The 13,956-nt window shown below is 35.8% G+C and overlaps 1 protein-coding gene across 3 annotated transcripts in view; it reads left to right on the top strand.

The window, feature by feature from the left end:
* The window catches only part of LOC144979652 (uncharacterized), a 15,745-nt gene extending 1,813 nt beyond the window's left edge, over positions 1-13,932 (top strand). For all 3 annotated transcript variants that reach the window (XM_078926483.1, XM_078926482.1, XM_078926481.1), the window contains exon 2: positions 9,681-13,932. In XM_078926483.1, coding sequence (XP_078782609.1) covers positions 9,700-10,782 — 1,083 coding nt within the window. In that variant the 5' untranslated portion in view covers positions 9,681-9,699 and the 3' untranslated portion in view covers positions 10,783-13,932. The remainder of the gene's footprint in view (positions 1-9,680) is intronic.
* The last annotated feature ends 24 nt before the right edge of the window (positions 13,933-13,956 follow it).

Raw genomic sequence — 13,956 nt, 5'->3', positions numbered from 1 at the left:
ACATCAATCTATATATAGTTCAGATTTGACGTCGCTCAGGTCTTTGTTATTGTTATTTGCCATCCACGTTTACGAGTAATTCTCACTAAACTGTATTAACCTGCCTATAAACGTTCATGGTTGCAGAGTTTTATCTGTTGGTCCATTATACTTCCGGATGGCAATGTTGTGAGCTTCTTATAACCGCTGCACACCAAACTATATGTACCCTTAAACCTTTATAGTCTGGTTAATTTTTAATTCAGAAAAGTGAGTGGAGCAGGCACTTATGTTGGTAACAACAAGAGATGAAGTGAGTAGAAAAGTGCCAGAAGACAATAGAGAATTAAAATTTTCGCGGCGGTGGTGGGGTTTGAACCCGCGACCTTATTGGTACGACAACTCCGCCTGGCAGGTGAGAGCGTGGCTCTACCGTGTGAGCTATCCACGAATACAAAATATTCGTATCAAACTCAGGTCATTTCTAGAGCTCTCTCTCTCTCTCTCTCACCCACTTCTGGAGACCGCGGGTTCGCTCGCCACACAACCATCGCGAAGTACTTGACCAGCAGTTAAGCTTAATAGCCAATATTCGCAACACAAACATATAACATAGAAACAAGAGCCACGCTCTCACCTGCCAGGCGGGGTTGTCGTACCAATAAGGTCGCGGGTTCAAACCCCACCACCGCCGCGAAAATTTTTATTCTCTATTGTCTTCTGGCACTTTTCTACTCACTTCATCTCTTGTTGTTACCAACATAAGTGCCTGCTCCACTCACTTTTCTGAATTAAAAATTAACCCCATATACCGGAGCATACTCAATGTCTCAATCGTTTCTATGTTATACGTTTGTGTTGCGAATATTGGCTATTAAGCTTAACTGCTGGTCAAGTACTTCGCGATGGTTGTGTGGCGAGCGAACCCGCGGTCTCCAGAAGTGGGTGAGAGAGAGCTCTAGAAATAACCTGAGTTTGATACGAATATTTTTGTATTCATGGATAGCTCACACGGTAGAGCCACGCTCTCACCTGCCAGGCGGAGTTGTCGTACCAATAAGGTCGAGGGTTCAAACCCCACCACCGCCGCGAAAATATATATTCTCTATTGTCTTCTGACACTTTTCTACTCACTTCATCTCTATAGTCTGGTTAATACTGTTTAGTGAGAATTACAACTTATAAATGTGGATGGCAAAAACCGAAACAAAAAAGAAAACAACAACAACAAAGACCAACTTCGTTCTATTATTAAACCAATGTAGATATTGATGCTGGGCGCATAGCCATAAATAATACTCACAACATTCGCCAGCCGTAACGAACCAAAACACAAAACTTTGTGTAACCGCAATTGGACTACCGTGTATATTTCCTTGGAGCGAACTCTTTGCGTAGGTATACCTCTAAAGGTTAAACAATTTCTACGTCCAAAGGTCACGGTCATCATCATCATCACTATTTTTATCTTCTTCGCCATCATTCAAATGCTCTACACCACATCCACCAGAATTGTCTGGAAGTTTAGCCAAAAACTCAACCAAACAATTTCCTATTTCGTTGAACTCCCATTCGCCAAGAACTACAATTCAGAAACTTGAGTGGAGCAGGCACTTATGTTGATAACAAGAAATGAAGTGAGTAAGAAAGTGCCAGAAGACAATAGAGAATAAAAATTTCGCGGCGGCGATGGGGGCTCGAACCCGCGAGCCTACTGGTACGACAACTCCGCTTGACCGGGGAGAGCGTGACTCTACTGTATGAGCTATCCACGATCAAAAAAAAAAGAGATCGCTTCTAACCCTAGTATTTATTAGAGCTTTCTCTCCCTGATACACTGATCTCACTGAAGTTTAGCTTGACTTAAGGACGCATTTATCATCTCTAGTTTTGCACGCAAGAACACGCGGTTGCTCAATTCCATGTATAAATCTATTATTAAAACTGATCGTCAATCATTAGTGAAAATGTGATTGATTTTTTATTCTTCGTGTTTTTGGTCATTACAATAAATAACCAACGGTATTTTTTTCAACATGATCACAAAGTCTTTTAAATAAAGTTTTATTTTCAATGATAATTCTCTAGCCTAGTGCATTCTCTTGGAAACAATACTTTACTGTAATAAATATAGGGTGCGAGAAAACAAAAGGCCCCACTTTGGAGATCTGTCATTTTAAAAGTGATAAAAGTAGACACATGTTCTTTTGACACAATAATTATTTATTATTTAATAATAGCCATGTGAAATTTCTAAAACATTGAACAAGTAGTTATTATTTTACAAGACTTTATAAAAACGTACCCCAAAAACATAATATCAAAGTTGCGTCAGGATTTCATAAAGCTTATACGTGATCGATCGAACCGCCGGTTTGTGACACTACAGTACGTAGGGGTTTTTACCACGAAGCAATTGAACGACGAATATCATCAATAGTTATTCTGTCCCAAGCATCCTGGATTGCTGCTTTCAATTGCTCTTCATCGAATACTTTTTGTCTTCCCTTGTACACAATGTTAGACGTTGTGGCTTAAATGCTGTAATCCATAGGATTTAAATCAGGGCTCATGGGAGGCCATTCATTTTTTGTTATGAATTTAATGTTGTTTTCCACTAAGAATGTTTGTGTCGATCTACTTGTGTGGAATGTGGCACCGTCTTGTTGGGAAATAAACGAGTTATCAGGATACAGTGTTAAGCAATCTGGTAACAGTTTTTCCTTTAAGCAGTTTGCCGTTACAACTAACCCCTCCCGAAACCATGATTTTTTTTGGAGAACCGATTACTCTCGTGGTAAAGTCCATCCAGTGAAATGTCAGTTTTTCTACTATCCTACACAACATCATTATGACTGTTTCTTGCAAGTTCAATAGTGAAGTCTTTCTCGTCAGAAAAAATGATATGCTTAACGTCGTTGTGGGTGAATTTGTCTAGTAAAGCTCTTGCTCGTGTTTTGCGTTTTCTCTTGAAGTTTTCAGACTTTCAACTGGTTTTAATTCGCTTGAAATGGCGGAGATTAAGATCTTTTTTTATAATCTGCCGTACGGAAAAATCACTTATGCCTAGGACACCAGCAACTTCACGAGTAGAGAGATGGGATCCAGGATTATCTTCTTGAGACAGAATAGCATCTTCCACAAAGTCGATATTTTCTTCTACCCTCGCTGAACGGGGCCGTCACCACCTTTTTTTCTATGAATTGACCCTTCTTTTCGTACATTTGTAATGATTTTGTTAACCGTCCTGACTGACCAGTTCTTATTCGGAAATTCTCGAACAATCTTTTTACCAGTCCAACCCTTTTCCTCGAATTTAATAACACTTTATCTTCCTCAGAATAAACCATGGCTGTTAGTTATCAGTTTTAGGAATTCTGCTTTCTTGTTTTGATTGTGTGATCTAAATGCGTACAATGAAACAGGAAGTAAACGGGATGAGCTGTACCCGACCCTTGCGGCAAGATCTTGCCCAGTGAATCGACAGGACGTTCAAAGTAATTCATGACGCGAATTTCTCGAACTCTTGATATGACAATTTTTTAGTGATATTCTTTGAACAGCTATAACTCTTGAACCTTTCATTCATTTTTCTTGAAGTTTGAGATTCGTAAAAACAAGTTGTTAGATTCACAGTGTGCAAGATTTTATGATGATTTATAAATATTATCATAGTTTTAAAGAGCTCTACTTTGGGGCTTTTTATTTTCTTGCACCTGATATATCAATCATAAATCAAAAGTTACTGTAACATATATATCACCTATAAGTCAAAAGCTACTGTAACAAATATATCACTTATAGATTATAAGTGTGTGTGTGGGAGGGGAGGGGATGTGGCCGAGTGGTTACGACTTTACACCGTGATCCGGAAAGTCCCCGGTGCGAGCACCGCTTTCGTTTTTTTTCCATGGGCAAGATTATCAACCCCCAATTTTCTCACTGTGACGACATGGGTGATTCCTGTTGACATCAGACATCTTGTTTGATGGATTATCTATATTCCTTCAGGAATGCCTAGGTGACGGTATCTCACTGTGACTACATGGGTGATTCCTGTTGACATCAGACATCTTGTTTGATGGATTATCTATATTCCTTCAGGAATGCCTAGGTGACGGTATCTCACTGTGACAACATGGGTGATTCCTGTTGACATCAGACATCTTGTTTGATGGATTATCTATATTCCTTCAGGAATGCCTAGGTGACGGTATCTCACTGTGACAGCATGGGTGATTCCTGTTGACATCAGACATCTTGTTTGATGGATTATCTATATTCCTTCAGGAATGCCTAGGTGACGGTATCTCACTGTGACGACATGGGTGATTCCTGTTGACATCAGACATCTTGTTGAATGGATTATCTATATTCCTTCATGGAATGCCTTGGTGACCATATCTTATGATGCCGTTGCAAAAGGGCGTAATTTCTAATTTTTAAATGATTTGTAACTGTAACAAATATATCACTCATAAGTAAAATGTTACTGTAATAGATATCTCACTCATAAGTTAAATGTTACTGTTACAAATGTATCACTCATACATTAAATGTTACTCTAACAAATACGTCACTCGTTCATCATAAGTTACTGTAGTAACAATAATCAATCAATGTGCAAATGTTGGCATTAAATGAAAATTCCCTAGAGGTTCAGGCTAAGCATTATCGCTATAAAGAACACACTCAAGTGTTCCAATGTGTAAAACGAGCAATTATTAAACCTACATAACATTATATTATACGTAAGTGTGATATTATACATTGATGAATAGATTAGTTTATACGTCATTGTGATATTATACCCTGTTGAATAGATTAGTTTATACGTCATTGTGATATTATACCCTGTTGAATAGATTAGTTTATACGTCATTGTGATATTATACCCTGTTGAATAGATTAGTGTATACGTCATTGTGATATTATACCTTGACGATTAGATTAGTTTATACGTCATTGTGATATTATACCCTGTTGAATAGATTAGTTTATACGTCATTGTGATATTATACATTGATGAATAGATTAGTTTATACGTCATTGTGATATTATACCCTGTTGAATAGATTAGTTTATACGTCATTGTGATATTATACCCTGTTGAATAGATTAGTCTATACGTTAGTGTGATATTATACCTTGTTGAATAGATTAGTTTATACGTCAGTGTGATATTATACACTGTTGAATAGATTAGTTTATACGTCATTGTGATATTATACCCTGTTGAATAGATTAGTTTATACGTCATTGTGATATTATACCTTGATGATTAGATTAGTTTATACGTCATTGTGATATTATACCCTGTTGAATAGATTAGTTTATACGTCATTGCGATATTTTACCTTGATGATTAGATTAGTTTATACGTCATTGTGATATTATACACTGTTGAATAGATTAGTTTATACGTCATTGTGATATTATACCTGTTGAATAGATTAGTTTATACGTCATTGTGATATTATACCCTGTTGAATAGATTAGTTTATACGTCATTGTGATATTACCCTGTGAATAGATTAGTTATACGTCTTGTATATTATACCTGTTGAAAGATTAGTTTATATCATTGTGATATTATACCTGTGAATAGATTAGTTTATAGTCATGTGATATTACCTTGAAAATTATTATACTATTGGATATTACCCTGTGAATAATTGTTACGTCATTGTGATATTATACCTTGAATAGATTAGTTTATACGTCATTGTGATATTAACCTTGAATAGATTAGTTATACGTCATTGTTATTACCGTTGAATAGATTAGTTTATAGTCATGTGATATTATACCTTGAATAGATTGTTATACGTCATTGTGATATTATACCTGTGATAGATTAGTTTAACGTCTGTGATATTATACCTTGAATAGATTAGTTATACTTGTGAATTATACCCTGTGAATAGATATTTACTCATTGTGATTATACCGTTAATAGATTAGTTATACTCATTGTGAATTACCTTGAATAGATTATTTACGTCATTGGATATTAACCTGTGATAATTAGTTTAGTCATTGAATTAACTTGATAATTAGTTATACGTCATGTGATATTATACTTATAGATTAGTTTATATCATGTGATATTAACTGTGAATAGATTAGTTTACCATGTATATTACCTGTGAATAATAGTTATACGTCATTGTGATATATACCTTGAATAATTAGTTTATACGTGTGATATATACCTGTTGAATAGATTAGTTATACGTATTATATTATACTGGAATAGATTAGTTATATCATGTGATATTATACTGTGAATAGATAGTTATACGTCATTGGATATTTACCTGTGAAAGATTAGTTATACTCATTGTGATTTATACCCTGTGAATAGATAGTTATACGTATGTGATATTATACCTTTGAATAGATTAGTTTATATATTGTATTATACCTTTGAATAGATAGTTTATACGTCATGTGATATTATACTTGGAATAGATTAGTTTATACGTCATTGGAATTATACCTGTTGAATAGATTAGTTTATACTATGTGAATTATACTGTGAATAGATTATTTATACGTCATTGTGATATAACCCTTGAATAGATTAGTATACGCATTGTGATTTATACTTGAAAGATTAGTTTACGTCATTGTGATATTTACCTGGATAGATTATTTAACGTCATTGTGATATTTACCCTGTGAATAGATTAGTTTATACGTCATTGTGATATTATACCTGTGATGATTAGTTTATACGTCATTGTGATATTATACCTGTTGAATAGATTAGTTTACGTCTTGTGATATTATACCTTTGAATAGATTAGTTTATACGTCATGTGATATATACCTTTGAATAGATTAGTTTATACGTCATGTGATATTATACCTGTTGAATAGATTAGTTATACGTCATGTGATATTATACCTGTGATAGATTAGTTTATACGTCATTGTGATATTATACCTGTGAATAGATTAGTTTATACGTCATTGTGATATTATACCTGTTGAATAGATTAGTTATACGTATTGTGATATTATACCTTTGAATAGATTAGTTTATACGTCATTGTGATATTATACCCTGTTGAATAGATTAGTTATACGTCATTGTGATATATACCTTGAATAGATTAGTTTATACTCATTGTGATATTATACCCTGTTGAATAGATTAGTTTTACGTCATTGTGATATTATACCTGTTGAATAGATTAGTTATACGTCATTGTGATATTATACCTTGATAGATTAGTTTATACGTCATTGTGATATTATACCTGTGAATAGATTAGTTTATACTCATTGTGATATTATACCTTTGATAGATTAGTTTATACGTCATTGTGATATTTACCTGTTGAATAGATTAGTTTATACTCATTGTGATATATACCTGTGAATAGATTAGTTTATACGTCATTGTGATATTATACCTGTGAATGATTAGTTTATACGTCATTGTGATATATACCTTGAATAGATTAGTTTATACGTCATTGTGATATTATACCCTGTTGAATAGATTAGTTATACGTCATTGTGATATATACCTGTTGAATAGATTATTTATACGTCATTGTGATATTATACCTGTTGAATAGATTAGTTTATACGTCATTGTGAATTTACTGTTGAAAGATTGTTTATAGTCTTGTGATATTAACCTGTTGAAAGATTAGTTATACTATTGTATATATACTTGAATAGTTAGTTTATACTCTTGATATATACCTGTGAATAGATATTATAGTCATTGTGTATTATACTTGATAGATTATTTATACGTCATTGTGATATTATACTGTTAATAGATTATTTAACTATTGTGATATATACTGTGATAATAGTTTATACTCATTGAATTATACCTGTTGATAATTAGTTTATACTCATTGAATTTACGTGAAAGATTAGTTACTCATTGGATTTATACCTTGAATAGATAGTTTATACGTCATTTGAATATACCTGTGAATAGATTAGTTTAACGTCATTGTGAATTATACCTGTGAATAATTAGTTTATACGTCATTGTGATATTATACCCTGTTGAATAGATATTTATACGTCAGTGTATTATCCTGTGAATAGAAGTTACGTAGTATTACTGTTATTTAGATGGATTCTGTTGATAATGTTATACTCATGGAATATACTGTAATAATAGATTAGTTTATTACGTCATTGTGATATTATACCCTGTTGAATTAGATTAGTGTTAATACGTCATTGTGATATTATACCTGACGAATAGATTAGTTTATACGTCATTGTGATATTATACCCTGTTGAATAGATTAGTTTATACGTCATTGTGATATTATACCCTGTTGAATAGATTAGTTTATACGTCATTGTGATATTATACCCTGTTGAATAGATTAGTTTATACGTCATTGTGATATTATACCTTGATGAATAGATTAGTTTATACGTCATTGTGATATTATACCCTGTTGAATAGATTAGTCTATCGGTTAGTGTGATATTACATTGATGAATAGATTAGTTTATACGTCATTATGATATTATACCCTGTTGAATAGATTAGTTTATACGTCATTGTGATATTATACCTTGCTGAATAGATTTAAACAATGTTGTGGTTTGTTTTTAAGGAACTAAAATAACAATTTGTAAACATTTTGTTGTTTCAGGTGCGTTCATTCATTTAATTTACGATCTCATCGACTCAACACGGTTTCATGACGGAATGGTTTGGGTCAAAGTGCGCACATTTTGCAGGTCTGATAACCGCACGTAATTATGGGCTTGCTTGAACATTGTTATAAAGGACAATATTTAGCGTTGGTTTGAGAGTATTTCTATTACAACGATGGCCCCATAATGATTTGAGGCATCGTACCTGCAAATAAGTGCACTTAGGTTTGGATGCTAAAAACGGAATTTGTTGTCATATTTTTAGGCCGGGGTAAAGGTAAAAAGGTTAACGGTGAAAGGTTAAAGTGTTAAAAGGTAAAGGTTAAAAGTTTTACTGAAGTCAGTTCTGTGTTACTCTGAGAAAAACGCTCGTATTAAAAAATTTGGCCAGAAAACTCGTCCTTCACATGTCACTCAATTGAGAGTTTTTGGCGAGAAATAGAAGAAAAAGAAGTTCTTAAAGTGACGAAGACTAAAAAGTGATATTTCTGGTCATATTAATTTAAAACCACATTTTGTCATCTTATAGGTCATCCCGACATATTCCTGTCTTGAGACGGGAGTTTATATATGACAATTTATTGTTTTGATTATCGTAGAAGACTGACTTATTGTTTTGTTTATTATAATGACCTATTGTTTTGTTTATTGTAGAAGAATGACTCATTGTTTTGTTTATTGTAGAAAACTGACTTATTGTTTCTTTTATTGTAGAAGACTGACTTATTGTTTTGTTTATTGTAGAAGAATGACTTATTGTTTTGTTTATTGTAGAAGACTGACTTATTGTTTTGTTTATTGTAGAAGAATGACTTATTGTTTTGTTTATTGTAGAAGACTGACTTATTGTTTTGTTTATTGTAGAAGACTGACTTATTTTTTTGTTTATTGTAGAAGAATGACTTATTGTTTTGTTTATCGGAGAAGACTGACTTATTGTTTTGTTTATCATAGAAGACTGACTTATTGTTTTGTTTATTGTAGAAGACTGACTTATTGTTTTGTTTATTGTAGAAGAATGACTTATTGTTTTGTTTTGATTATTGTAGAAAACTGACTTGCGTCAAAATGAATTCAAGCAATTTTCCCATCGACATTTTTGCCAGCCAGGAGAAACAACTTGTCAGCGATGAATATGTCCGATTTACTGAAAAGTTGACCCAACCCACCATTTTGTTTTTGACTTTCCTTGGGGTCTTCACCAACGTCATTAACATCCGGGTGTTCTTGGAGCAAGGAGTTAAAAATAGTAACACAAACATGGGTCTTTTCGCCCTCGCTGTGTTCGATTTCCTTTATTGCTTTTTAATGATACCACCAATTTCTTGCCAAATATTTAATTACACAGACAGTGTGTCAGGTTTCCTTATATGCCGGACACACGCAAACTACACAGTTTTTCTGGCCATGGTGTGTGGCTACTGCAGCAATTGGACTACCGTGTATATTTCCTTGGAGCGAACTCTTTGCGTAGTGATACCTCTAAAGGTTAAACAATTTCTACGTCCAAAGGTCACGGCCATCATCATCATCACTATTTTTATCTTCTTTGCCATCATTCAAATGCTCTACACCACATCCACCAGAATTGTCTGGAAGTTTAGCCAGAAACTCAACCAAACAATTTCCTATTTCGTTGAACTCCCATTCGCCAAGAACTACATCACGATTTACAGCACCGTTTCAAACACTTTTCTCAACTCTTTGGCGATTTTCATCGTGGCAATCAACACGGCCATTATGATTTATAAACTCAACCAATTTAAAAAATGGCGAAATGAAAACAGAAATACGGCTAGCAATGTTGGTGTAAGCCCGGACTCTGATGGAAACCAAGAGTCAAAATCATCCAATCAGAACAGAGCCATGTCATCCAAAGACGCAGAACTGGTGAAATCCGTGACAACGGTGACGTGTATATTTCTGGTGTGTCTGTCTATGAGTCACATCCCAGCCACGGCCATTCTCGTGTTGCCAGGCGTGTCTCTTTCAGGAATCAACAGCAATTTAATGTACCTGGCATACTCCATTCGTATTGGCTTCAGTCTGGTCAATGCGTCTTCAAACTTTTTCTTCTACATCCGGGTTTCCACTCGATACAAGGAAGCTTTCAATGCCGTCTTTCGAAAACCTTCTCAAGGACACAAATGAATTTACACGATGACTAAAGTTATAGCCGAAACGTTTAACAAGAAATAAAGTGAATATAAAAGTACCAGAAGACAATAGAGAATAAAAAACTTTGCGACGATGAGGATAAAAATAGGGTCCTGGGTTCGAGCCTCGCGCTTGGCGCATAGTTGAGTCCTTGGACAAAGCTCTTTACTAACATTCTCCCCCGTACTCGGGTGTAAAATGAGTACCTGGTCGTTAACAGCGTTGTCTTTGTCCGAAAAATTGTAATATCGCCTAACAGTCGTCATGTCCCGTCCTACATATTAAATGTTGCTGTTGACCAGGGAACCCTTGTAAAGCGCTTTGAGCACATTTAGTTGATATTGCGCTATATAAAGCTCAACTTTAATTTTTTTAAACGTTTATATTGCTTATTGATACAATGGGCCAAGCCACAAAACTCACACCATTCGCCAGCCGGGAATAACGGACCAACAAACAAAACTATCTGTAAACTCATGCGTCCAACACTTGATGGTTTCTACGAGCGTACGACAATCACAAATCACAACTCGTGCGTCCAACATTTGATGGGTTCTACGAGCGTACGACAATCACAAATCACAACTCGTGCGTCCAACACTTGATGGTTTCTACGAGCGTACGACTATCACAAATCACAAGTCATGCGTCCAACATTTGATGGGTTCTACGAGCGTACGACAATCACAAATCACAAATCATGCGTCCAACACTTGATGATTTCTACGGGCGTACGACAATCACAAATCACAAGTCATGCGTCCAACACTTGATGATTTCTACGAGCGTACGACAATCACAAATCACAAATCATGCGTCCAACACTTGATGATTTCTACGGGCGTACGACAATCACAAATCACAAGTCATGCGTCCAACACTTGATGATTTCTACGAGCGTACGACTATCACAAATCACACTCATGCGTCCAACACTTGATGATTTCTACGAGCGTACGACAATCACAAATTAAAAGTCATGCGTCCAACACTTGATGATTTCTACGAGCGTACGACAATCACAAATCACAAGTCATGCGTCCAACACTTGATGATTTCTACGAGCGTACGACAAAATCACAAATCACAAGTCATGCGTCCAAGCCACAACGATTAAAAGGCCGTTCTGTCTGTTTCTGTTCTTGTGGGAAGAAATTTTGATATCAAAAATGGTTCCTATGTCAAAAGAAGTGTAAAACCACTCTACCGCAGGACTTGATACATTAGTGCCGCGCTGAGAATCGGTTCCAAGAACCGGTCCCACAGTTCCTTAGTTGGAACCGGAGGACCGGTCCCAAGGTGAAGAACCGTTGGCGGTCCTCACGTTGGCAATCCTCACTTCTCATCTTTCTATTCTAACGATCCCACCGATTCCTTTTTCCACCACACCACCCATCCCACTTAATCGCACCAACCCCCTCTTGCACATACGTCCTCTTGTGTGTGTGGTGGGGTAAGAGGGGCCGCGAGACGCCTTGGACGATTCCATTACTCGGGTAAATTTCCAAATTTACTACACACTAATGATTGCAATGACAATGATCTATTATGACGACATCACCCCTCTTCTCTAATGGGTTATTCTTTGAAATGGATGTGACTACTATGTGTGTTTGTGTGTGTGTTTCGAACCTAGCTGGTCCGATTTTTTCTTTTGGCTATCTGTTGTCACCACTCCTTTCTATCGCATTGTTGTCATTTGATAATACAATAATATTTTTATTTCGTTTGGTGTTTTAACTAATCAAATGATACAAGTTTCACATACTATAGCTTTCTTCAAAAATAACAATTATAACGTCTGTTTATATATAAAAAAAAGACTCCATTAGATAATTTGGGGGGCCCGATAGCTCAGTTGATAGAGCACTCTCTTTATACGCAAAGTGCCAGAGATTGATCCCGGGTGCAGTCGAGCTTCTTTTTTTTCTGATCTCCCTGTCTACTCAGCAGTGAATGGGTAGCTGGGTTTGTTAGATCTGGGGATAAATACTTTGGGATGGACTGGCGTCCAGGTAGAAACATCAAAAAAAAATTTTAATCCAAAAAAAAAAAACTTGAGCTTTTATATAGCGCAATATCCACTAAATGTGCTCAAAGAGTTTTACAAAGGGTCCCTGACTTATAGCAACACGTAACATGAATAACGAGACATGACGTCTGTTAGACGATGTTACAAATTTTTTTTCGACAGAGGCAACACTTTTGACGACCAGGTACTCGTTTTACACCTGACTACGGTGATAGGATGTGAGTAAAGAGTCTTTCAAAGACTAAGCTAGGCGCCGAGCGAGGCTCGAACCTAGGACATTCCGATCCGAAAGTGAGTGTCATACCAGAAGACCACATAGCCGCACGAAAAGAGAAAAAAGGAATGGTGACAACAACAACAAAAAAAAAACCCCAAAAAACAAATCAAAACAAACTCTTCCCATACTTTTGGTCTAGCATGCTACAGACACAAAATATTTACAATCTCTTTTCCTTTCACTTCTTAACATTGACCCGACCCGCTCCATCAATCTTCGCAGACACAAACACACACACACATGCTTAATGGATAGCACTATTTTCATGTTTTGAGGCAACACGCCTTCTCCACTCTCACTTACTTTTAGCGGTTCTACAGCCATCTACTGCAGGCACGGTTCCCATCGTTTGACGGTCCCAACGATGCCTTGTGGATGGCCAATGTCGAAAAAGAACCGGTTCTTGTGGTTCTCATTTCCCAGGGACTGTAGAACCGGCGGTCCTTAAACATGTTTGGGACCGCTCCGTACTATGATACATGCCTTGTGTAATTCATCCTCTGGTGTCAGAGTGATGACATCTTATTAACTTGTCTAATTATACGCCGGTCGTCAATAAATATCATCCAAACTCTCTCTTTTACGTCCCGAAACCCAAAGAATCTGCCAATACATCCTATTACTGAAATGTAGTTGTGCCACATTTATGTAACCTATTCATTATTGGTACTCCGAAGAACTCCCAAGGATTTAGGAACCAAAAGACTGGAGGGTTTGATGTCACAAATTTTCTTCTCTGTTATTATTTTGTCACCAAGCAAGGGAGCAAACACTTTTACTCTATAGAAATACCCGTAGACCCATACAAAATAAAGTCAAATCATTTTAAAGTCAATTTTATGACAAGACATTTTGTGCG

The sequence above is a fragment of the Berghia stephanieae genome, chromosome 9 (assembly GCF_034508935.2).
Source record: "Berghia stephanieae isolate SIO BIC M18660-M18661 chromosome 9, UCSD_Bste_1.3, whole genome shotgun sequence".
NCBI lineage: Eukaryota > Metazoa > Mollusca > Gastropoda > Nudibranchia > Aeolidiidae > Berghia > Berghia stephanieae.
Note: the sequence above shows the minus strand (reverse complement) of the source record. Positions and strands in the feature narration are given on the sequence as shown.